General features: G+C 30.0%; 1 protein-coding gene across 2 annotated transcripts in view; it reads left to right on the forward strand.

The window, feature by feature from the left end:
• LOC142319429 (tRNA (cytidine(32)/guanosine(34)-2'-O)-methyltransferase-like) overlaps positions 1-27713 on the forward strand; it is a 157164-nt gene that overhangs the window by 42057 nt on the left and 87394 nt on the right. For both annotated transcript variants that reach the window (XM_075356702.1, XM_075356703.1), the window contains one exon: positions 156-307. In XM_075356702.1, coding sequence (XP_075212817.1) covers positions 156-307 — 152 coding nt within the window. The remainder of the gene's footprint in view (positions 1-155; positions 308-27713) is intronic.

A 27713-nucleotide genomic window follows, 5' to 3' on the forward strand; every position in this document is an offset into this window, starting at 1 on the left:
TCCAAAAAAAATTAAATTGCTTTATATTGCATTGCATTATATCTTTACTTTAGTTTGCTTTGAAAGAGAATACTGTTATACATTATTTAATTTTATAACTGTGATACATATAAGTTTAATGACTATGTTTGAAGATGAATAAATTTTATTTTCAGGTTGATGAAGGTGGGAAATACGAATGTAAAAACCCAGTTCAGTCTCCAATCGCTCCTCCTTATGAAGAAGCGATATCTTTAGCCCAGAAATTTCCTGGACCTATTGTTAAAACTAATCCCGACACTGAAAAGAAAGAAGATGTTAAAAACAGGTAATAAAATATTATAATAATGCATGTTTTATGGTTTGTTTTGTCTACTTTATTTAATATCTTTTTATTAGGTTGATTTGATAATGATAATTTTTTTAGATGATTATTTTGTATGTATGAGGGCTTCCTTTAAAGAAAAGATCAATTGATTATAAAAATTTGAATTAGGAAAATGTTAAAATTTTTTTTTTTTTTTTTATCTTAATTTTTTAGTTTAATGATTACCATTGACATTGAGGCATTTGCTGTAGGCAACTACAAGATACCCTTTCAAACTGTTTCGCTGGTAACTCATTTAACCATTGTTTATAATCTCCTTTCAGGTTGTCCTCATATATGAACTATGATGTATCCAAAAAATCGCTTCAACTTTTTGAATGGATGGAAATCATTCAGAGCTTATCCTAAACTAAATGATTAGATATATAAATCTCTCATGCAAATTTGTCCTACAAATAATAAGTTGGTAAATTCATTTGTGTGCTTGGTAGTTAATGAAAAAAACAGTCTTTAAATAAATCTGGTTGACAGTTTTAATATGAACACCTTGACAAATGAAATAATGATAGATAAATTAAATCTAGAAATATCTTGTAATTTTATTCAAAGTTGTGGACGTGTTTAAAATTTTTTTTTCATTATTCATGATTCTTCAAGTCAATAGTAATAATTCAGGGTGCCCAGAATACTTTGTCATGCATGTTCATTCTGAAGCATTTCACATTATTTTTGTGCATTTATTTTATTGATAGCTTTAACACCACATACAGCAACTAATTGCCTATGAGTTTTAGCCGTTGTCATATTCTGAAATTCCAGAATGCATATTACTGAATTTAAGGATTATTTGAAATTATATGTACTATTAATAATCAAGAATTATATGAATTTTAGTCATTGGCAATGTTAATTATCTTATTCAGTTTAGATTGATTACCACTCCACCGATCTCCATGGCAGAGTGTTAGGGCCTCAGCCTTTCATCTGGGGTCCCCGGTTTGAATTCCAGTCGGGCATGACATTTTTCATACGCTACAAAATTCTATTTCCATATTCTCACCTGCAAGTTGCTCTATGATCTTCTGTGGTGAATTAGTTCAAGCAAAAAAAAAAAAAAAGATAGTTGTAACTAACTGATTTAAGGTTGACACAGTTAGTGACAACCTTAAATAAAATCAGTCAGTCATTGGACTGATTCACATAAATGTGCAACTTCTATGATATAATCATTAAATAGTCATTACTTTCAAGGGAGCCTTTTTATTTAGTGACACTGATTAGGTTAGCATTTTGCATTTGCTAAATCTATTCAAGGTCTAATATGTATGTGTACCTTCATTACTAACATTCAAAATTTACAGTACTTTTTGATAATGCACAGCTTTTTATTTATTTATTTTTACCAAATTTTTAAAGAAAAGAATGGTATTTACCTTCAGTTGCATTGGTGGGAGTGAGGGGTTGATAATGAATTTTCTTTACGTTTTGAGGTATGAGGAATACGAAAATACCATTCATTTAAATTGGAGATTCCTTATTGTATATATAAAAAAATTTCTTTGCCAAAAAATCTCCAAAACTGTTGGATCAATTTGCTTGAAAATTAGATATGCTATATTTTTCATATGCGCTTATGCAATCAGTCACAGTGGTGAGCAAGTTAAAACTTGATGCTTGTATGTAGGGTTTACTGGTTAATTGAATGTGTGTATTGCATTGTACGCTGAAAAATCAGTGCATTTTTTACTGCAGAAAATGTGGGCATAAAAAACAAAAAGTCTTTTCTTGCACAGAACTGCATGAAAGTTTTTTTTCTTGTTACTTTTACTTTGAAAAAAAGTGTAGAAGGAACTATATTTCTGATTGTATGTAATGTTCTATTTCATTTAACATGTTTATTTAATTATAGAGATTTATGTAAAAGCGTTCTCAGAAAATTATTTTTTATTAAAATTAATCCATTCTGTTATTTTGGTTCATGTAATAGAAATATAACTTCAGGCAATTAAATTATGCAAGGCTTCTTATTAAATTGATATATAAAATCTTTTTTTTAACATAATTTTACTTTTCTTGGCTAATATAATTAATGATTTGCTCTGTTCTTGTACTATGATCTTCTGGTATACAGAACTTGTAAATATTATACAGTTACTAGGATTGCTTCATTTACAAGTTATGGCTAGTGAAAGATTTCGGTTAAATTTCAGCTACTCGGGTGAAATGAGTTAGTTCTGAAATTTTTAGGACGTTAAGGGCAAAATTTGTGTTCTCTTATGGTTTGTGACGTGAAAAATTGAATCAAATAGTTCCAGAACTGTTTCTGCAGTAGTTTTTGAGAGATTTTTGATTAAAAACCAATAATTGGGGTAAAAAACCTTTTTTTTATCTTTGAGATAATAAATAACTTTGTTAAATGGGTAATAAACTCATAAAACTTTTTAAACAAAACTTGTAGAGAATTTAATTCTGAACAGAATGGTATATGATAAGTTGAATTAAACCAAGAAAAATTTAAATTTTATTTAGAAAGAGTACATTACTACATTAGGCAGAAAGTACTTATTGTATTTTCATACCAGCTACAAACGACCTATCCAACATGACATGGTTATTGATGAAATTATTGTCGATGCAGTTCATTGCAGTCCAGGCATCAGTAGTCAATGTCTTTCTAAGCAAATTCGATGGCGTGGAGAACACTTAAAGAAAACAAGTTTTATCCTTATCATAACAGCTAGTTCAACATCTATACCCAGGAGACGGTCCGCTTCACTTGGAGTTCTGCAGCTGGTGGAATACAAATTAACAATTCTACATGTATTGTTATGTTTACTGTCAAGACAAATTTCACTTGAGATGGCATCAACAACTTAACACATTTAGCATACATTGACTAAAGTAATCCCTCATTGTAATTGTAGAAGGCAATTTTCAACACTGATGTAGTGTCAATGTATAGTGTGGCCTTCTTCACTATCAGTTGTTTGGACTATTCACATCATATTATCTGGCTGCTTAAATGCTGAGGTCTGCTTGCACTTTCTTGAAGAAGAATTGCCACAGCAGCTTGAAAATGTTCCTATAGCACTAAAACACAAAGTATACTTCCAGCATGATGGCGTGCCTCCCCACTTTTCTTGTGCCATTTCCACTCACTTAAATCATTATTTCCCTGAGAAATGGATCAGTCATGGAGATTCACATTCCTGGCCACTATGATCACCTGATCTAACACCTGTAGATTTTTGCATCCAGAGATGGATGAAAAATATTGTACACAAAACAAAAATCTATTGCTGTGAAGAATTCATTTTCCACATTATGAATGCGGCGAGCAACTTGTAGATAGCTCTGAAGAACTAAAAAGAACAAAAAAAGCAGTACTGAAGCTTGTGAAGAGATTTATTAACAATGGCAGGCTCATTTTTGAAAATTTATTATGAACTGGTACATAAAATGCACTTTGGTTTATTGTACTGTTTCTAAATAAAATTTGAATTTTTCTAACCCTTCTTTGTTTTATTCAACTTATCTTACACCATTATGTTCAGAATTAAAATCTCTAAGTTTTATTTAAAAAAAGTTTTATCTATTACTCATTTAACAATGTCATTCAATGTCAAATATAAAAACAGGGTTTTTCCCCCAATTTATTGGTTTCATCCCAGATTTTTCAAAAACTACTGCAGATATGGTTCTGGGACCTATTTTATTCGATTTTTCAGGTCACATACCATAAAAAATCACTAATTCTGCCCCTAAATTGACGTCCTGAAAATTTCATTACGACCTTTTTCACTGGGGTAGCTGAAATCCAAGCAAAATCTTTCACTAGCCATAATTCACAAACAAAGCATTTTAGGATATATGTTTATATGAACTTTTTCCATTTTTTTTTGCAAATAGAATAGGTTATGAAAGTCCTGGGAGAAATTTGTGATATACTCTGTATAGAGTGAATGAAAATGTGTTAGGCATTGTGATTATTCCTATTTTTCCTATTGTGTAGCATGATTATTAGTGATGATAATTACAATTTTTTTTTAAAATATTTCATGCAAATTGTGCTTAGTCATGTTTCAAAAGATATTATTTTTATTTATTGTGTAAAAGTTATGTTTACATTGCACATTAAAATTTAAATTGCTTTTTATATTTTAATTATGATGGTCATGGGATTTTGTATTGTTTTTCTGTACTAAAAATGTAAATACTCTATAGAATTAGTGAAAGTCTGTTTATTCAACAGCTTACGAAATAATTAATATGGTATTCATCCAATCCAATTATCATAAATACTAATGTCTAGCCTATGGAAAGTCATATTCACCCTAATTTGCCGATTTAATGTAAATATTGTATCTGTAAAATTATTTTTCCTGCAGTTAAAGTAGAACATTTTTATTTCTACCAGTCAAAGTCTTGATATTCAGTGGTGATTTACTTGTTTGTTACACTTGTGGTCATGGTCATACTACTTATGATTCAATTTTTTTTTTTTTTTTTTTTAATGTGGATATTTTTTAATTAATGACTACTTTATTTATTGTTTGAATCTTCATCTATTGGTTCAAAAATGGATGTTGTCGGGTTTCGGAAGTAAGTGTAAAACATTAGATATATGACCTGTTAATTGTTTGAATAATTTGACATAATGTTGGTATCCACCAATCCTATAGCTGAAAATTTCTGCACAATATTTACTAAGGAATACTTGCTACTAAATGATTTGATTTTTTGTTCCTTTGATCAAATGTGTTCTTTTAAATTTCGATACTTTCTCAAAATGACATCTATATGTGCATGGATTTGTTTGCGTAATATACATTTTACTCCATATATAGAACTTCAGATCAGATGTATGGTGTTTATATTATTTTTACATTTTATCCCATGATTTTATTATGGTAATAGCCATTGAAAGATTAATTTTTTTTTTTCAGAAATAATGTTATATTATGGTAGTATATACTTAGGTGTGCTGTATCATATTGTTGTGACTATCTCTCCGCCTTTCCTCTCAGTCACTCCTTTTCACACTCACACCCTCTCTCTCTATATATATATATCTGATCTCTCAGACCACCTGTTACTGTTAGCTGTATGCTTAATCATGATCTCTTGTGGGAGTTGTGTGTATGAAAGTTTAAAGTATGCAGGTCTACCTTATTTAAAAAATATATTTTCTAAAGCTTGGATATAGTTTATAAAGGTTTTTATATTTATATTAAATAAATTTTGTGAATTACAGTTTTTGCTTTATATCATTTAAAAACAGTTAAAATTTTACGCATCATAAAACTGTGTGATATCAAAGAAGTTATAGTTATATTGGCGGGTTTTATAATTTAAACTTAATTTATTACAGATAAAAGTAGTAGTATCACACAACAGTTTTTTTTTTTAATTCAGATTGCTCATTTAACTTTTTTTAAATTTTTTTATTTGTTTCTCATAATTAGAATTTCTTCATCGCTGGTTTTTTAAGTTTCATTTTTTTTTAATTGCATTTATGTAACATTTAAAAAAAAAAATTAGTTCCAAATTTGTGCTATTTATTTTTAAATATTTTGAAAAATGTAAAAAAAAAAGAAAAATAATAATGTTATCTATAATAATGTCAAAAATTTGAAAAATGTTTAATATTTTGGGGTAAATGTCAAATTTCCCTGTTTGTATAGGTCCATTTAGGTTTTTGAAAACATTTTTTTTTTTTAAATTTATACTGATACAAAGTTTATAAAGTTTATACTGATATAGAATTTTAACAATTTTTACTTGGTTTTTAAATTTGTAACATTTTTATGTGTTATCTTTGAATAACCATGATTTTTTTTATAATTATTACACAGCTAATTTTTTTATATTCTATATGTGTGGTATTTGATATATTAAAAAAAAAATTTTCAGATTGTTTAAAATTTTATCAGTTTTGATTTCATATATGTACGAAATTCAATATATATATTCAATATATATATATATATATTTTTTTTTTTTTTCATTTCATTAATGTGTTTGAATATTTTGTAAAATTTTCTGAAGAATTTCAATAATTAAATTAGAAAAGAATCTGAAGTGTTACTGTAAATTTTAAATTGATATGACTATATTAATTGAAAAGATATTTTCAAGAGCATGAACTTAATGCTAGCAAAACTAAAATTGTATTTGGAAATGTATATATGATTAGGAACTTATAAAAATGAATAAGTTCAAATTTGGAGTGCTTTTTAAATAAACTGAATTTATGATTCAATACAACTGTAACTTTAATGGAGTTTACATTATTTTAAATTGTACACTTGTGTAAAAATATTTAATTGATATACTGCGATATTTAACCTTATGGATTTAAAGCCAACCATACTGTAATTCAATAAAATTTATTCAGATTACTGGCTGCCCTAAAAATTGGTATGGATTTTATTTTACGCATATTTTTTATAAATATATTTTTAATTTATATGTATAAGAATTATTAGGCTTTGCCAGTTTCAACACTTCCCTTTTACATTTTTTTCTTGTGTTTGATTGTAGGGTTGAATTATACTTTTGTATATGATCTTTTCTATTGTTTTTTTTCTAATCTTTTGAATTATTATAAGTAACTTTTTATCACCTTCATGGTTAAGATTTACCTTAAGTGTTCAGTTAATTTATTATTTTTCAGAATAAAATATAAAATTCATAAGATTAAAGGGCTGTTTTCTTTAATGCAATTCATCAATTCCAGAAAAATTACTCTTAGGGAATGAACAAATATTTTTTAAATTGCTTTGAGTTAAAAATGGTTAATATAATAACTTGTTAAAATTGTAGAGGATTGTTGATAACTATGATTGATTGTTTGTTGATTGATTGATTGTTAATAACTAAGATAACAGTATTTTTTTTTTTTTTTTTAGTAAGCAAATTATAAACCTAATTTTTTATATTTTTTTTTAATTTTAATCTCTTAAAGAGGTTATCAATTTTTTTAATTAAAATTTTTACAACTGTGTATGTATTATATAATTGTTAATGTTAACAGTATTCTCATAAATTAATTACCAAATTACTTGAATCACATTAGATATTGGTTGCTATAGCAGAAACACTTCAGATTGGATTTTTTTAAATTATGTTATACCTGTAGATTTTATAAACTCTGTTTTGAAGATGTGTAAAACTTCTTTACAATGGATTGTTTGAATAAAATTTTAATGGAAATAAAAAAGTGTTTCAGCTTATGTTTGTATATGAGAATAAGTTTAATTATTGAGAGAAACAAGTTTTTTCTCTTGGATAGCAATTGTAGCTGATTGTATTCAGATAGAATTGTAGCTATCTGCATTAACATTTATTCATCCATAAAGTGCTCCCTAGTGTGTTGTCTCTATACATATCTATGTGATCGAATTTAAAAATGATTTTTAGACATTTTTTCTCAAAATTTACTTGGATTTGTTCACAAAGTAATGTCCCACGTAAAGATCTTATAAATTAAAATGTTTTTCCTTTTTATTTGGTTCCAACTATTTGGAGTAATCTTTGAGTTTTTAATCTTTACAGACTTTTAAAGGGCAGTTCTACGAAGCTGTCTGTCTGTTGGTGTGTGTGTGTGTGTGTGTGTGTGTGTGTGTGTGTGTGTGTGTGTGTGTGTGTGTGTGTGTTAAAATTGCAGTAGCTCTCCAGTATGAACATTTCAGATACAATTACTTTAGACCAATTATATGAAAGATAACAGAGACCTGTTCAACATTGATGATCAGCACGTTCAGGAGCACGACAGCACCTACGAGTTGGCCACCTCCATACATGTGTTATAGATCAACAGGCTATAGCGATTTTTCTATATTAAACTGAAAATTGGCATAGCCTTGTGGGTGCAGCAGGCTTTTCATTTAAATATCCAGGAAGCGGTTACTGAAATACTATATCCAAAAATATCTGGAAGCTGTACTGCAGATGTTGAGATGGCTGATGAACCTCTTGCAAGATAGCCAAGAGTGACAATACCACCACTCACACTTTATCTTCAGTGTGGTGAGTTATACATGAGCCAATATTTCAATTTAAGACAGACAAGCTGCAGTTCAATAATCATTCATTTTCATGAACCTGCGATTGTCAATTCAGAGATTTAAATGGTGGAATGGTTTGGGCAGATGGCATTCCAGCATCTGGAAAGACTCCGTCCTAACAAGCAACAACAATGAAATATGAGTACATTACCACACTGTCAGTGTATTTGTCCTGTGACAATACTATGAGATTAGTCTTCTATTAGATTGTCTTCTATAGAATTGACTTATGTGCAATCAGCACTTGCTTTTGAAGGGGAAACGATATTTTTTGCTGTCGTTTTATTTATTTTTGCCTTCTTCTGTTTAATTGGTTTCTATTTTCAAGCATCCTTGAGCTGTTAACTTGCCTACAATCTATTTGTAGGTTAATCTGTGAGGTATGTCACCGCAGAATGTCATCCACATTCACAAAAAAGAAAACTGTGCGGTAGCGATTTTATTCAGGTTTATGGTTTCATTTCTGTTGTTCCTTTTCTCTTTCAGTGTGTTACTCTTGTACTGTTTGTTGTCAGCTTTTTTAAAACAGTTATTGGCAATTTAACTTTAACATCCTTTAATTTTTTTTAAATAGTGCTGTTGGCAACTAACAAAAAAATTATGTCCCTTTATCAGTTGCTCTCCGAGCATTTTTAATTAAATTTTGAATTCTGTTTGATGTGTATTTTAATTCAAATGCACATGTAGAATTTGCAATGTTTTAGCGTAGATGGTTAACTATGCTCTTAATGTCTCTTAAGGCTATATTGGTTATTACAAGCTTTTTTAAAATAGTTATTATTCTTTTTAATAAAATATTCAAGTTAATGGATTTTTGTATTCATGAACTTTCATTTAAAACATTAAATTTACATTGATTGTTGCTAATACTGGAAAATGAAGATTTTATTAATTTTAAAAATTTAAATGAGTTAGAATTATAAGTTTTACTGTAATTGAACAAATTGTGATGTTCAAGGGTCATTCAAATATAAATTGGAATTTGGTTACATGGCTGTATTGATATTAGATAAAATTACAAATAAATTACCTTATTTTCCTATATAATTTCATTCAACAGACACAGGTTTTTTCTCCACCTGATAGGTTCCTGATCCCTCTTAAAAAAAAAAAAAATGGCTGCCCCAACTACCAGTTGTGCACGTAATGCTGAACTGCGGCAATCTCTTCGAATCTTCCCCTCCTAAAGTTCTTTCACCATACCAAGCATGTGGAAATCACACAGTGGCGTGTCTGGACTGTACGGTTGATGTGCAATAAATGTTATAGAATCTGACGTGCTGTGTGCGGCTAAGCGTTTGGAGAAGGATATTGCGAATCGGTTGCTGGCATCGTTTGTTGCGATAAGCAGCCCTAACGTTAACTAGCAGCAGTATGCCACATTTGCCGTCCTTCGTTCGTGTAGGAAATGAATTCCCAAAACACAGTTGTTAGAACTTTTTCAGTTGACAAGCGTTTCTCGAGCTTGATTGGTGCCCGCCAAACTTTTCCGCCACTCCATACTTGTTCTCTTTTTTTCCAGGGTGTAGTAGTGGACCCACTTTTCGTCTCGGGTCACAATGCGGTCCAATTAAGGGCCCCTTCTTAAAGCGATTCAGAAACCGCTGACAGTTGTCTTTCCGAACATTTCTCTCTGCCTCAGTGAGAAGACGTAGAACCCAGCTCGCCGACACTTTGCTGTATCCAAGACAACGTTATACTCCCAATATTTATGCCCATCACTGATGCAATTTCAACGACCGTTACACAGTGATTACCTTCCACAAGTTCACGAACGCCTGAATGTTGTCATCATTGACGCTGATCCGCTGACGATGTTCGTGACTTTCGTTCTCCACTGCATTACGACCAGTTAGAAATTTTTTGGCCAATCAGACAGTTGAGTTTTTTTAAAGGAATAGCATGTTTGATTGATGTCTGTAGGAGAGTCAAAATTTCACAGGATTTGAGTCCTTTATTGGTGAGAAATCGAATTATAATTCGTTGCGCAACGGATGATGGTACCTTCTGCTCATACACTCTGCTACTGACGTGGCAATTACTTCATTTATGCTACTTGACATTTATTCTTATAATAAATAACAATTTTAAATTACGGTTATTATTTTTACTTTTGTTGAGTAACATAAATTCAAATCAATTTTACAGAATTTTTGTGTTTGTCAAGATTAAAAAGTAGATCAGAAATGGTTTAAAAAATTGTTGAAGGTACTGACTTCTGACATATGTGGAGTTTGTTTCTGAATTTTATCCTTTACCGGTTTCCATTCCAAACTAGAAATTTTTATTTAGTTGCAATCAATTAGATTCAATCTGATAATAATATTGGTTTTGTAAATATGGTTGGGCTGTCAACAGAAACAATTTCACTAAATATTCACTTAAACATGGTCATAGACAGCGTAGCCATCACGATAATAAACCGGAATGATTCCCATTTGTTTTATATGGTTCTGGTAACTTATATATAATGAAACTATCGAAACTTTGAGTTGTTTGTCAGGTCGGTGGTCGGATTAGAAGCCGGGATTGCCTCTTTTTTTTTTCATTACTTTCGGACCTCTTCTCCGATATCAACTACATATGTAATTTCGTTATCGTCATTACTATTATATCCCAAAATACATCCGCTTTAATTTTCATCGTTATCAACAAAAAGATAAGCATTAATTTCGAGAAATCATTTTTTTCGAAATTTAAGTTCTGTACTTTACTGAAAAAGGTAACAGTATAGATTGTGAACAGACAATAACTATTTAATTCTACAATTAGTTAATTTTTTCTTAATATGAGAAAATAACAAATAAAATTATAAATGTAAATACATTTGATGTTTTAACAATAATTAATTGAGAAAATAGTTGAGTTACTGCAGGAAAAATTTCTAACCTTTGATTTCTGGGCTCCAGTCACTCGTTCACTCTCCTCATTGAAAGATTATTATAATGATAGGGAGTCACTTTACGATTGATTGATTCACTGATACTGAATGATCGCCGTTAAACGACCAAATAAATCCAACCCGGGTTTGAATAACTCGTAAAAATTCCTGCTTTCGAGCAGATTGTGGAAACGTGTTTTAAGATGCACGGGAAACATTGTTGTAAACGTGAACAGCCTTTTTATTTGTTATTCAAGTTGCCAATACTATATCAGACCGATCACTAAAACCATAGCAGCCGAAGTACGGGAACCACTCCTCACCACAAACTATATTTCTACCTAAAACATTAGGATGACTCACATCCGCTAATTACATTCAGGGCAGTATGCGAATTTGTAAATAAAAACGTAAAAACATTATCGTATATCCTTTGTGAGTATAAAAATGTTTCTACGATACAGTATATTATTTCATGTATATTTCTTCGTGAAAGATGTTTTCTTTACATTAATAGAAGTGTTTTCATTCTTATCGCATACATAGACTGCCCGGACAGTCTAAAACATTCGCTCTCAAAGTCGGCGATAAAGCCTCCTTGTGAGCACTGGAGGTCTTCAGGAGGGGCGGTAGAAGGCCCACAGAAAATTGGGGGCATTCAGGTGGTCAAAGTAGGCGATGGCTGATTTAAAAAAAAATTCAAAAATTACGTTTTCCTGGTATTTCAAACTAAATACCTACTGTACTATCACAAAAAATTAGACACCTATATTTTATGATAAAAAATGATTGTATTCAAACTACTTTAACTTGGCAACCAGGAGGCTTAGAAAGACGAATAAAAAAAAAATATATAGATTGAATACTCGACTTTTTGACCGCATACTTCAGATTTCAAACATCATCAAATTAAAAAAAAATCAGTGAGAAGATAAGTTTTAAAAATTTGAAAGGTTTTCTTCGTATTTAATGGAGCCCATGCGAAGAAAATTTCTTCGAAATTTTTTCGGTTAACTGCATTAAAATCGTTTAAAAGCTTAAGACTTCAGCATTGATTTATTTTTTTGTGTATGTCTACGATTTTTCTGAACTGAAATCCACTTTTGACTTAAATGCTGCATATCTCCCGATCTAAGCAACGTATTGATACAAATGAATATGAAAATTAAAGGGATTTGATCTGGCTTTAATGACAAATTGTGAGGTTTTTAATGTAGCGTTACAGTTTTTGGCTTTTGTTTATTTTGTGCCGAGGTATTAAAATCTTTAAAGATTGAGACTGTAACATGTATCATCCGGTCTCAGCTTAACCCAAGATCAATTGAATATGCTATCACTGTTATTGTTATATAACTATATAGTTATAATTGTAATTTTTTTAAGGCAATTTTAATAGAAATACTTCCGTATATGATTAAATATGCGTTTTAATTGCTCTTATTTAAAATGCAAGTTTCAACTCAGAAATAGGATATGCCTTGTTTAAAAATAAAATTGCAATTGCTGTTTTTAAGAGTACATCTTAAAACAGCAATTCCAATTATTATTTTTAACAGATGGTAAGTTTAAAAATTTTGGGGGCGCTAGAAAATTGTTGATTCTCAAAGTGGGCGGTGGGCGAAAAAGTTTGAATTAATGGTTTAAAACAATTGATACATTTCATTGTGGTTTAATTTTTGTGAGTTGGTCAAACTGATGTTATAAAATCGTGACAGAAAGCACAGCTATGGAAATTATGTTTATCTATGTTCATCAATCACTGTGAATTATCGATTCGGTTGTGTCGATTTTTTCATAAAAACTAAATCAGTTTACAACATAAAGGCGATTATTTAGAGTGCGTTTTAATAGCCGAGTGTACCGATTCGTAATTTTTTTATAGGTAAAAAAATTTCGTTATTCCAGTTCAGTTCTAGATGACAAACCAACAGTTAAAAAACGACCTTATGCTGTTATGTTATCAGAGCGTAATGTTGGAAGTATGTTACACGATTTGAAACCACACCCTTACAAGGTAACAACTACGAAAGAAATGAGTGGCTGATAAGAATAACAGCCTAGATTTTTGGAGAAAGTTTTTTTAATTGAAAAACGTGATTCCGTATATTTCTAAAAAAAAAAGAGCAATTTTTCATGAGTCTTGATGCTCATTATACGTAGATGGGGACATAACTAAACAAAAATATCGATACTGGGTTGCAAACAAACCCATAAAAAGACAGAGCACACTCATCCTAGGTCGCAATATTGTGCGCGATTTAAAATTTTAGGTCCATTTTTCTTTGAAAATAATAGTAGACGAGCAATAACTGTTAGAACCGATCCTTACTGCGCTATGTTGTAATTTACAATAATAATAGCTCCACAGACCTCTTTTAAAAATAAACTCTGACACATCAGAGATACGGTGTTACCATGGGACTCTTCACGCAGAAATGTTTGATGAGAAAAATTTATCCTGTGCCGATTGTGATTAGGACATACTAGAGCTACTCACGGATACCTGATGTCAGCAGAAAACGCACCGCTGTGCGTACGATACGACTGCCGCTTGACTGTGCGCCATATTCTTGCGGACTGCATACGTTATGCGGCCTTACGTCGCAAATTTAAATTACCGAGGGACATTAGGCGCATTCTAGAAAATGTACTAGACCGGGTATTGTTAATTATAAGAAGAATCAATATACTTCATATGATTTAATGATAATCAAACCATAAATTCTGATTTTATTTTTCTAGCCGTGTTTCATATATCTCCTAATGGTTACGTTTTTTTTTTTTTTTTTTAGATCTTTTATCTTATTTCTATTTTAGTTTTAACCTTATTTTATTAATATTTTAATATCCTAGAAGGGGCATTATTGTTACTTTTTGACCCGGACGATAATAACGCGAAAGCGTTTTTCATCCCAAAAAAAAATTTTGCAAATCTCTGCTAATGATATCTCAAAAGTTGAGTTTTTTCCATCTGCCCTCAGACAATAAATGAACTGAAACAGAAATCCGCCTCGAAATTAGCAGATTCGCTGTTGGTATTTTTCAACGATTGTGAAAAATGTCAGGAAAATGTCTTAGGACAATTTTTCGTGACGTCTGTTAAAATGTATAGAAATGGCAGGACATTTGCAGTACACAAAATAAATCATAGGTAAAAAAAAATCTCCCAGATTTGCGTAGATTATTTGTATATAATACAAAAATAAATGTGAAATAAAATCACCTTTGTATTTTGAATTGTATCGACTCTTCTTGACTGACTATACATTCCTTTCTTATACGCACCGTTTTGTTCTTGTGCGACAGAAACTAATTCGTTCATTGAAGAGTGGCTTAGGTACCCTTTAAATATCTGCACATGCATGCATCTTGACAACATTTTTCCTCTCTTATCACAGGCTTAAAATAACTAAAGCTGCTTTATTACAGTTTAATAAAAGCAGTAAAGTGATTCTAGATAAAAGATACTGTTTTGTCTATTAGAATTAATCCTAATCTCTTGCTGTTTTTGAAGAAAGTAAAAATTTCAGCACGCATTAGATTATCATGTTACATCTGCGTGTAAAAAGTAAATCAGGTTTAAATAAAATTCAAAAAATTATTTTCCTTTAATTTTTAGATTAAAAAACAAGTCAGTCATCAGCACACATTCCCGTAATCCTGTTTACGTTGCTGTTTATTGTGATGGTAAATTCAGTTGATATATTAGTTTCCTCAGAATTCATGAATTTATACCTGTAATTTACCTTTCAATAATCATTTGATGCTGTGTTTGAAAGATTTAGCTTTTTCTATACTAAGAGTTAAATTAATAAATTGCGGGTTATATGTTTGTAAACCCTCCGGGTTGGTCTAGTGGTGATCGCGTCTTCCCAAATCAGATGATATGGAAATCGAGAGTTCCAGCCTTCACGTCCTAGTAAAGGCAGTTACTTTTATACGGATTTGAGTACTAGATCGTGGATACCGGTGTTCTTTGGTGGTTGGGTTTCAATTAATCACACATCTCAGGAATGGTCGACCTTAGACTGTACAAGACTACACTTCATATACATTCATACATATCATCCTCATTCAAACTCTGAAGTATTATCTGAAAGGTAATTACCGGAGCCTAAACAGGAAAAAGAAAGGAGGTTTGTATGTTTGTAAAAATGTTGAATCTAAGAAAGCAAACTACGATTTCGTTGGAACCTAGTTATAACCCAGTCCTCTGTTGCAGATCTATTTATCTCCTTATAAAAATATTAGTTAATAATACGTTTTGCGTCAAAGCTCGTGGTTTATTCAATTCGTATATAAAAAAATTTATACTTTTACGACATCAGTGCGTTAGTTAATCATAAATTCTTTCTTTCTAAACAATTAATCTACATTTTAAATTTTATTAAATCTTTTTATTTTTATAAGATTTGTTTACTTATTTTTTTAAATCATTTTGTAAATTTATAATTGGATGCGTTTTGCCAAAGCTTTTCCATTAAATATTTTATGAAACCTACAATGTAGCACTTTAAAAACAGCTTAATTTTTATATTGCAAAGTAATATTTGATTGATTATAAACGTGTAGAAAATTAAAAGAGTCTTATTTTTATTTGTTCTGTTTATTCGAAAGTTCAGAGATCAAAGTGAGTTTTCAGTCTAATTACTGTTATTAAATTTTTATGTTCATTAATTTGATTTTCTTTTATTTTTTTACAGTATTGTTTTACGGAACCTTGGCAATTTATTTATTTACATTTCTTTTTCAATAAAGTTAATTAAAATTGTTTGTTTTAATTTTTTTATTTCATATGTGGAGCAGACGTTTTGATTTATTTAAATTGTATGATGTTTATGTATTGTCATTTGCATTATTATTATCATATTGTAATATTTTTGATAATAATGTAATTCTAATCAATTGTAAACGTGTAATTTGTAGACTGGTTAAGTGGCAGAGGGGATAATATGTTTGATGTCAACTTCGTCACGCATAAATAATGTACCAGTCAATCGGTTAATATCTTAATATTATTATTCATTGTATAATTGTTTCCATCAAAGTAATTCCTATTGATTATAAATCTAAAAACCCGTTATTTACAGACTAAAATACATATGTTCATACGTACATTTCTGAACCTCTCCGTAATTTAAAATAATAATAATTAAATCTCAGTAATTGATCCAAATCCAGGCTGACATTACTGGACGCCAAACTAATATATTAATTATATATATTATTATTATTTAGTATATTATTTGGCTAATTTGACGCCGAACTTAATATATTAGTGTACAGACAATTGACCACATATAAAAAAGACAGTCTTATTGAGACCTGCGTTATAGACTAGTTGCGGCAACACCTGATCGATTATAACATTACGACCAGAACGTTGTGACCGATGCTTAATGCGTATCCCTGAGCCATGTACAGTAAAAAATGTAGTCAAATAGACACGCATATCTGAAAATCAATGCTGATCCTTTCTAGTGTGTATATATTATATTTGTTAACAGACTAGTGCAGAGGTTTCATAGCACTAGTGCCGACTAGTGCTATGTTCGGATAACCACGCGATGACGAATTTGAACGAACGAACGTCACCTGGTAACCGCTACAACATTCTGATTCAGTGTATGCTACTGATCCACCTAATGGTCGAATATTTAATGAAATTAAACTTATTTCTTTTCCTAATTAATTTATTTGTTCATTTTTTTTTTCTTGTTACAAATGATTATGCCACTTTTGGGTTGTGTCTGTAGTACTCTTTCATTAGAACTGCTAAATTAATTGTAGTAATATCGCAACTTATGGCGACGAATTCTACAATTGATTAAAATTATTAAGCTATACATTAATTGTAAGTTGTTTATTTACGAGTTTTAAGGTATTAGAATTGTTATTCATACAGTGTATTCCTTTCTTTAAAGTGCTTCATCAGATTTATTATAGAATAAGTGCATATCTTTTCCCAACAAATCCTAAGAGCTTTTAAAGATTTGTTTAAATTATTTTCGTTTTTTAAATCCTCTAAAAGACTTAAAACTAATCTGTCCCAACACCACCATTATGTCTCTTCAAATACAGTTCATGTACAATGAAACCATATTAAAAGACTGTTGCAGTACCGTAAAAAAATAACGTTTTTCAAAATTTGAAAAAGTAGATTATCTTAGTATTAAGACAAGAAAGTAGATCGTTGAAAATTATTGCAGTTTTGTGAATTGGAAGGAAAAAATTGTTTTTTTTTTTTATACTAGTTCTTCGTTAATAATATATTATATACTTACCCCATCATGTGTTATACCAGAAAGAAAGTGTCTTATTTTAACAATAAAGTTGAGGGGGAAAAGATTTAACAAATAAAAAGGGAATTTGAAAATGATAACCTAACTTAAAAGAGGCCTTCAACACTACATGTAAGCCTATCTACTACGTTGAATTCAATGATGCAATACTGTTTTTGCAATCTACTACTATTACTCAGTGGTAGGCTACTGGTGTGCTATGTAGATGGTTAATTTTATTAGCCGTGGGAGAACACACCGAATGTTTGCTCGTATTGCCGTTCTGTGGTGCTATTCTCTGTGGCTGACCACACCGATTAAACACCGATGGGAATAAATACTGCTACCGCAATCCCCTAGTCCAATACTCATCACTATTTTATGCCTTCTAAACCAGAACTGAGTCCCTCTAACCGATAAAATGAACAAATATACGCATCGACTGAAAATGTTCTCTTGGTGCTTGCTATTAGATTTATTTACTTGTACATGTAAAAATGGCTAACTAGTCGCATATCAAATTAACCATTATCGATTTATTATTGGTTAGTTAGTTATTTATCTGTTCCCATCCTTACTGCGTACTGTATACTTAAAACAAAGAAAAAAAACTGTAATGCCACTTATTTTAAATAAACGCTATTATAAATAATTCGAAAATGATTCGTTTATCATGTTTAGTATTTTAAGAGTAGGTAGCACTATAAAATTTCGATTGTAGGCGTGCAGATGAAGTTACACAATGGTGATGTTATCGTTTTCCCATTGTTTATTTTTATTTTCAATTTTTCGTTTTATGACTTCTACTCTTTATGTTTCATTTCGCGTAGTATAATTCATTTTTCATAAGAAGTATAAGTACATTTAGTAGATGTTTTACTAAACGCCATTTGTTCTTAAAACTGTTTAAGGCCTGGCTTCTTGAATTGCTACAATAAACTCGGATTGTTATAAAGAAAAACAAATTTTCTGTGCGGTTTGTAAGAATTTCTTAATACGTTAATGCTTTGTACCTTCCGAATAGAACGAAATTGGATTAACAGTACATTAAATTGTTACAAATCTGATGGTTCCACAACACCTGAACTTTTTTAAAAAGACCGGTGCAGTGTAAAGGTAGAATAAAATAACAAAGTCTGAATCCTAGATTTTTAATAAATCCACAAACTTATTTGCTTGTGTGTGGATTTTTAATAAGTCCTTTGTTTAATAAATTCTGAATCACTGATATTAAGTAAGTGTAATTTCACTTCATATATTGGTATTTGTTAGTCTAATTTGGTAATACTTATAGGAGTCAATACTACATCAGACTTATTTAACAGAAAATGAGAAGATATGCAGAAATGAGTGTGAGAGAAAATGTTGTAAAAGAAAGTAAATTATTATTCTTCACCCTTATGATATATTCTTCATCTAAATACAATTTCGTTCTTGTTAAATCATAATGTTAGCAAATATAAATCTATTTGTTTGGATTTTTGCGTATAACATATCCTACTTCACTTTTATACAAATAATATATATAAATCAAAATATGCTGAATTATTTATTCGAGCCGATGTTAATTTAAAATTCAGAAACGCCGAACCGATTTAACAGTTGTTTACTTACTGTATTTAGTGAACATTGATGGAAGTTTCAGAGATAAACTCTTCAACATAACTTAATTATTGGGAAGACAGAGCTGCTGTATTTCATAGTATCATTTTTCGTTTAATAGGATATTGAGTGGGAGACTTAATCACGTTCTCTAATACGTAAAGTATACGGTATCTGCAAATGAAATTAAAAAATAGAATATAGGAACATTCTTATTTGCAGTGACTCATACAGTGCTCTCCAGGCGTTGGAAAACCTTTATTCCGGACATCCTGTCGTCGTTGGCATTTATGATAAAATCGCTGAGTTAAAAAAACGAAACAAGGGGGTAGGTTTTCGCTGGATCCCTAGCCACGTGGGATTCTTGATAATGAGAGGGCAGATTCTGCTGCGAAAGATGCGTGTATTCAGCCTCGTTTCACCACCCGAGTTACTACCTTTGATTTTATTAATCATATAAAACAATCACTGCGAGCAAGGTGGCAAAGTGGCTGGACGGCTGCCGTCGATAGTAAACTTCGACGGATTAAAGACTCGGTGTTGCCGTGGGGCTCCTCTTGCAGGAACTCTCGTCGTGAGGAAGTGGTCCTCTGCCGGTTACGGTTGGGGCATACGAGGATCACACACGAGTATCTAATGTCAGGAAGAGACCCACCCCTGTGCACACGATGCAACTGCCGCATGACTGTGCACCACATTCTTGTGGACTGCGTATGTTATGCGGCGTTGCGTCGTCAGTTTAATATACCCAGCAGCATTCGTGATGTCTTGGGCAATGATGGCAGGGTTTTGGAGCGAATGTTTCTCTTTTTGCATAGTAATGGGTTACTGCAAAGGATTTAATATTCTTATATTTGTTTTTCTGTAAGGAGAGTTTTTTAATAATTTTAACCTTTATTTTCGATTAGATTTTTTAGTTTAATTTTACTATCCGGGGTGGGGATTTTTGAGCAAACCCATCAGAGTTAGGTAAGTTTTTATACTTTCTTTATTCTATTATTTTATCTTTAATATTTTATCAACTTTGTCTGTGATATTAGTTTTGGGTTTTATTTTGCCTTCTTGGCTTTTTTTAGTAGATTTTTATTATATGATTAATATTACATTTACACCTTGTATAGCTTATTATTTTGGAGTTATATTACCCTTTTAATAATAACTACCCGGGCGATGATAACGCCCAGGCGTTTTTCGCCCACAAACAACCCAAAAAAAAAAAAAAAAATATATAGAATGAACTTTGTTTTGGTATTTCGTCTGTCAGATTCGGTTAATAGTTTTTTTGAGGTATTAGAAATGTATAATAACATTGTACTCTAAAAAAGATTTGGTGAAAAGCGTAGACATAATTTCACGTTATTAATTCTTATTTAAAAAATCAGGATTTTTATTATTTAGTTGCACGTTATTTTAAACAATTTAATTTTTTTTTAAATATTACGTTAAAGAAACATTTTTTTTGGATAGGTCGTGGTCCCACGAGTGAAATTTAGAAGATTGTGTAAATGTTTTTTTTTTTTTTTGGTGTTTTTACATTCATTCGAGCAATTTGTTTTGTAGATGTTAGAGGTTAATAAGGATTTTATCATCTCATATTGAAAATAGAGAGTTACTAATTTTTGTAGTGGTAGTTATTTAAATTTGATATTATAATTAAACACTTGACAGTACTTGTTAGATTGAGTTTTATTTCCGTGCAGTATTAATTAAAAATTAAATAATTATTTAAAAAATTAAAAATTGAAGCTATTGCTCGTTTTTAATTTAAATCACCTGGATGATTAAAAGATTTACATTGAAGTGTACTTCAATGGAAATTAGTATTAGTAGCATTAATGAAATTAGTTAGTATTTCAAACAGTAGCAAATGGGTTCCTCCTATATTTGACGAAATTGTTTATAATTTGCTGTAAAAATTTAAATAAATAGAATTTAAACAGTTTTCATAGAATTTGTTTGGAAATCTCAAACGGGGATCGCATGAGGGATATTGGAAACCACTATTTTATTTGAGAAGGCAGATCCTCCTTTGATTGACCTTGAAGTATATTCAAATTTTTTTGCGTCATTTAAATTCATCCTTCTTTTACAAAAGTAGATTATGTATATATACCGCTGAACAGTAATGATCCATTATTATTTTATGGAAATAAACCACTTAAGTTTTATTTCGTATCAAATAAGATTTCAGTGAAACTTATCTAATCTGTTGAAAATATAATTGTGACAGGAGTTGCTAAAGTTTCGCTAATAAAATTAAAGTTGTAGTATGTTATTGGGTCGCTGGGTTGTTTGCCGATAAAAATTTATGATTCTCTTTGTTTTGATCTATTTTTTTCCTGTTCTCCGAATCTATGCCCCAGATAAAATTATATTATTTTTGCAGCTCGATCAGGTCATATGCGTATTGTTATTTTTTGCTCTATTTGTACTTTTTCGCTGAATAACCATAAAATTATTTTTTGAAAGCTTTTTATAAAAAAAATATAGAAATAGTCGCCTCATCTCTTTAAAAAACTTTCTTGTAACATTTTTAATTTGAACTTGACCTAATTTTTTTTCTTGAGGTTATTCTTTTTTTTCTCTAATTTGGGTGGAAACCTATTAACTTGAAACGTATTTTTATTCAGTTTTTTCTAACTATGATGTTATAAAACGGAATAGTTAATTTTTATTTTTTAGAAATAAATTAGAAAATATGTAATGTCGTAAAGATAAAAATGAAATGGTTCAACTGATAAAATTAGCAAAAAAGTTAATTTTTTAAGACGTATGCAAATATTGCTGCAGCAATTTTTTTATGTTTATTAATCGTATACAACTCTACTGTAAAACCAGCGGAGTATTACTTTACGATTCAATCCGGATATGTGGGCTGTCAGTAATTTTTCTCTGGGGGCTTCACCCCCCCGTTTTTTGTGAGTTTTATGTATTAACATTAGCTTTGGATGAATTTTTTTTTTTTTTTTTTAAATAGCGTAATTTAATTTATTTCTGTATTAAATACAGACGCACTTATGTACATAAGTACGTGAATTTTCACTGGCCCCTCTTTCGTATAGTGAAAATGTTCAGATTGCCGCGTAATCTTAAAACATATTCTCGAAAAAAAATTAGAAACAAATTAAATGTTTTCTGTTAACTGCAAAAAAAATTTAACGCTCTTCGTAGGAGTTGATTTTCACATTTAATTTTTATCATTAAATTTTTTTAAAGTGTTTATCTTTAAAAAAAAATCGAAATAGGTCCGAAAATTTCTTTTACATAAAAAGTTAAGTTTAATTTTCAAATGTTATCACGTTTCATTATGCTGTTTAATTAAAACAAAAAAAGAAGACAAAATATATTTGCCGGAATAGAGTTGTTTTTAATTTGACGGAGTTATAAACATTTCTGTAAGAAATGTTTGGCTTTTCTGTTGTATTTTCTAACCTTAGAAGATTGACGTTAATAGCATAAATCATTGAAAATTGTATTCTAAATTGAGATTTCGTTGCGTAGTTTTCCGTGGGGAAAAATTTACTGAATGAATGTTTAGGGATGTTAGCATGATGAGCACCCTACGGGGAGTCTCATACAGGTACTAGTTTTACGTGTGCTTGATATGAAAACGAATCAGAAAATGGTTGTATTCTGTATATCTATTTATACAGAACACTCGCATCTTTGAATAAATCTATAGATTTTAAATTAAAGAATGTTTACGCCATAGAATATTGTAGCGTTGGAAGATTAATTTTTTTTTTATTGTATTAATTTATAAATTTATTATATTAATTTCTTCATAATATACTGGTGTAAACATTTTTAATTGTATTATAATAGAATATTTCTGATATTTTTGTAAATAAAAAACAAAGTCAGTTTGTTCGTATCTAATTATGTTGTTAAATTAATATCAAATTTTTACCTCGGTTGTTTTAATATCCCTTAAAAGGCCGTATAAAGTATAAGGGAACGAATTACATTAAGTTTATCTTATTTCATAGAGATTGGTACACAAGGAATTAATGGTACTTTTACTACGCAATAATTTTAACTAGACTTTGTTATTTCAAACGTTGCAATATTGCAATCTAAGGTTAATTTATCAGTGCAGTAACTAGTTAAAAATGAATTAAAATAGCTAATTTAAACCTTGTTTCAAGAAACCGAACAGCAGATATAAATATGAATTCAGCACGAATAAGTTACATTTCAGTAGTTTAGGCTGAATCATTTTGTTACTCCTACGTGCAAATACAGTATTGTTTTACGCATATAATAATGTACTACTTATTTCAAGAAACCGAACAGCAGATATAAATATGAATTCAGCACGAATAAGTTACATTTCAGTAGTTTAGGCTGAATCATTTTGTTACTCCTACGTGCAAATACAGTATTGTTTTACGCATATAATAATGTACTACTGTAAACTATCGCATACATATGGCGCCGTGGTTTGCCGATGATAAGCAATTAAAAATTTTTTTGTGTCTTTGTTATTGATATTTAATAACGATAATATCATTTGTAATGCTTCACATCATTATTCAGTTCAGTGAAATTAAGTATCTCGCTGAACTGAAATACTTTCGTGTTACTCCATACGATACGTTATAGTTCATTTTTATAACAGTTGTATTCTGCGTTATTTTCATTAATTTTAATTTACCCTGTGTTTTTGTGCTAATCAGGTTTTAGCAATGCGTGATTCTATCACGAAACATAAACCGGTAAAACCCTAAGTCGATCCGAAAAAAAATCAGCAACGCATGTATAATCTTAAAACAAGATAACCCTGAAACTGTTGTCATCACTCGGAAAGCGCGTAGTGCAACAGGGGTTAGCGAAAGAAAAATTTTTAATAAAACAAAGAAACAAAGTTGATGGTAAAGATACATGTTAATCCTAAAAAGAGTCGAAAGCGTGTGAAAATGATTGAAACTTGAACGATTTTACTAAAATCGCTATCAGAAAAATGTTCATTCGTTTTATTCTAATAACGAGCCTTCTAACTTGAACAAAACATTAAATGCCGTGAATACCTATTCTAAACTGCCGAATTTTTCTAGAAGTACATTACACCGTGTTTTGAATTCGATGAATGTTCGTTCCGTGTCCAAAAAAATAATTCTTTATCGATTGAACGCGAAAATATTATTTCATCGCGTAGGGAATATTTAAGAGAAATTAAACTATTTCGTGAAGAGGATAAGACAAATTATTATCTAGATGAAACTAGGGGTAATGCGGGATATGTATAGGAAAAGATGTGGGTGGATAAAGAAATAAATATTGCAGAAGAGCCTTTTATGAAAGGTTTGCGGGGTGAAAAGTCAGGCTGCAAAAGGCAAACGATTAATAGTAACGCACGTAGGAAGTGAAGATGGGTTTTTCAACGGTGGTTTATGGGTATTTGAATCCTGATCTTCTCAAGAGTATCACGATGAAGTAAATGTTAACAATTTTATGCAGTGGTTTAAAAAGTTGTCGAAATTATTACTGAAGGATTCGTCATAGTAATGGATAATGCGCCGTACCATTGCCTGAAAAACATGGGAAGCTGACAGTTTGTGTGTAAATATTTTTGATGATATTGTGATATATTGGGAAACGATGATGTAATTGAGCAGACAACAGTTTATCAGTTGTTGAAGAAATATTGTGATAAATTTTTTTTTCTGTTCTACTTGATGAAAATTTAATATAATGAATAACGTACGTGCTTAAATTTTTTATTTTTAAGATAAATATAATTTTATCTTAAATTTTGTATTTCACGTGATATTTTCTTCAATTTTATGTTAAAAATAAAGGGAAATTTTTTTCTCGGATGGATTACGCTAAATTAAATTAGAATCGTCTACTGTTATGTTTTGGTTTACTGTAGGCTTTCGTGAAACTGGTTATAGTGTGTGACTGAATTATAAAAAAATATTTTCACAGATAGTACTGAAAATAATAACGAAAAAACATTTTTGAAAAAAAACTGTAACCTCATTCTCTATCATTAAAAATTCATGTTTTTATTCCTCTAACTTTTTACCGTTGTAGCCTATTGATTTTAAATTTTGTCATTTTTTTTCTCTAAATGTGAACTTTATCTGGTTGGTTACAACTTCTTCATCCTGTGATTAAAGGTAATAAATGTAAGTTACAATGAGTATAATTCAAGAAATGTATCTAACTTATTTTTTCAACTTATCGAAATTTTCTAAAATTCAACTTTTTTCACTATTTATATATTTCAATGAGTTGGGTTGAAATGTTTGCAATTTTTTTCAGGGAATCTGTTGGTAAATTATTTAATGTTTAACAAAATATTTTTATATTTCTTTTTTTTAAATAGCTAAAAATAATGAACATTTCAGATCACTTTTAAATATATTTTATCATACCTTCAAACAAAATACACGCAGGATTAGATTTCTGCTAATTTATTTACCTAAGTATTAATAATAATTAATGATGTAATAGTAACGTAAATTTTTAGAGTAGGAAGTTGGTAAAGCTCTAAAAATTTCATCAGCATTAATGTTGATGAAGCGAATTTAGCTTTTTCAGCGAATCATTATCAATACTTTTTTTACAGTAAGTTTTCGTTCCTCCCTCCAACTTTCGACAACCTAAATTATAGTATCCTAAAGGGGTAAGTAAGATACTTATAACATTTTATTGGCAATCCAATTATTTATTTTTTTGTAGTCAATTAATTGTTATCTGATAATTGATTGCAAAAATTTTGATTTTTGGTTCAGTCAATAATAAGGAAAGATTTTCATTCACATTAATTTAGAAATATGTGTGTTCCTCTTTCTTTGAAATTATTCAGAGTATTCTAATCGGATTTTTTGTTGCTACAAAGTATAGTAAAAATGTAAAGCTTTAATTATATGGTAGATTGCTAATTTAATATCGTGTCCCTCAAATAATTTTTTGATATTTATTATGGATATTTTATTAACCGACGGATTTGGCAGAAAATTTTCATGGTTACTAAAACAAGTTCAAAAATTAACCACAAAGTATCAACAGTATGTTTTATCGAAATAAAATTGTTACCTTTCAAATTAAAACTCCACTTTTGGAAAATTTAAGTATCTAAAATACTTTAAAAAAATCTTACGTAATATTATGATGATGGCTTTATCTTACGAAGCATCTGGCTGGCCTACAGGTAATTAGATGTGTTTAATCTTCTCGTTATCCTTTATTTTACTATTAAGATTTGAAATAGGTTATTCTCAAACAAAATGATCCATCGGATTATTTACGGAGACACTAAAGATATTGTCAAATGAACTATTGCTGGTCATTTGAACTCAACATCACAATTATCAGATTTAACTTACTTTTTGTAATCTTATTTATATTGTCCAATAATCTCAACTATTGAAAGCTTTACAAGGTTAATCTGGAAGAAGTTCTTCAAATCCCGAGAATTGACTTGAGTTGAATAGTCATCCGTAGTTACTTACTCAGTTAGTTGTTTTGTTGTAAAATAAATTTCGATAATTATTGAAAATTGGAATGATAAATAAAAACTATGAATTGTTTCTTTACTAATTAAAATTAAATCCCTTTCGACACGCCGGAAGGCGGAGGTAGATTTCACCAGTGCTAAATAGGGGATTAAAAATATTTCCACCTTAAAATTAAGAAATACTTCAAATTTACTCAAAACGACAATGGTTGCATATGACAAAAGTTTTACATGTTCAGCATACGACACGCACATCTTCTTACAATTCCAACAAAATTTTGGTCATCCCTTGCCGTAAGGGTTGATCATATCAAAAATTGTTTCAGACAATGGTTTTAGGTAATATTTAGAGGACTATCGACCACTTTAAACCGATTCGATACTGTGCCTGTTAAGGGAGGTATGATTTGTTTGTCTTCGAAACCCCATTTTTTCTACCGCCTGGGTTAATGGTTTGTTATATCAAAAAACTTTACTTTACTTTAAGTTTTAGGCTCTTATCCAAAGAAATAGTAAGAACTAAACGAATTCGATATTTTACTTTATAGGAAATTTATAGCGATATTTTGTTTTTTTTTTAAAGCCCCCCGCATTTCCACCCCCATGGTCCGATTTTGCCCATTAACGAACTCGATAGATTTTGGGTGGTTATATTTCAAAATTACGGCAGTTATCGTGTCCACAAGTAAGTGAAATATATATATAAATGGATATATAAACTTTTGAACTGACGGTGGTTTTGGGATCAGGGGTTGTGAAACGCGAAGATATGTCGAAATTTTCCGGAAGTCTAATCATGGTATCCATTACAATAGGTTCATATGAAATTTACGTAAAACATTAGATTGTCCAAAAATATAATGAAATAAACTATTTTGTAATTTGGGGGTTAAACCCATTTACAACCCTTTAAAATTGGATAATTCATTCGGTTTGGAAAATAGATATATTACATAAAAATAAAAACAGTAAGTTATTTTTAATTATTAAAGATCTTTACTGATTTTGAATAAAAGTCCATTTAAACCATGACCTCGTTTATATTAAACTTCAGACCTTTAATTATTAAATATCACGTCATTATTTTATTTAAATATAAAGGGAT

The sequence above is a fragment of the Lycorma delicatula genome, chromosome 2, assembly GCF_047948215.1.
Source record: "Lycorma delicatula isolate Av1 chromosome 2, ASM4794821v1, whole genome shotgun sequence".
Taxonomy (NCBI): domain Eukaryota; kingdom Metazoa; phylum Arthropoda; class Insecta; order Hemiptera; family Fulgoridae; genus Lycorma; species Lycorma delicatula.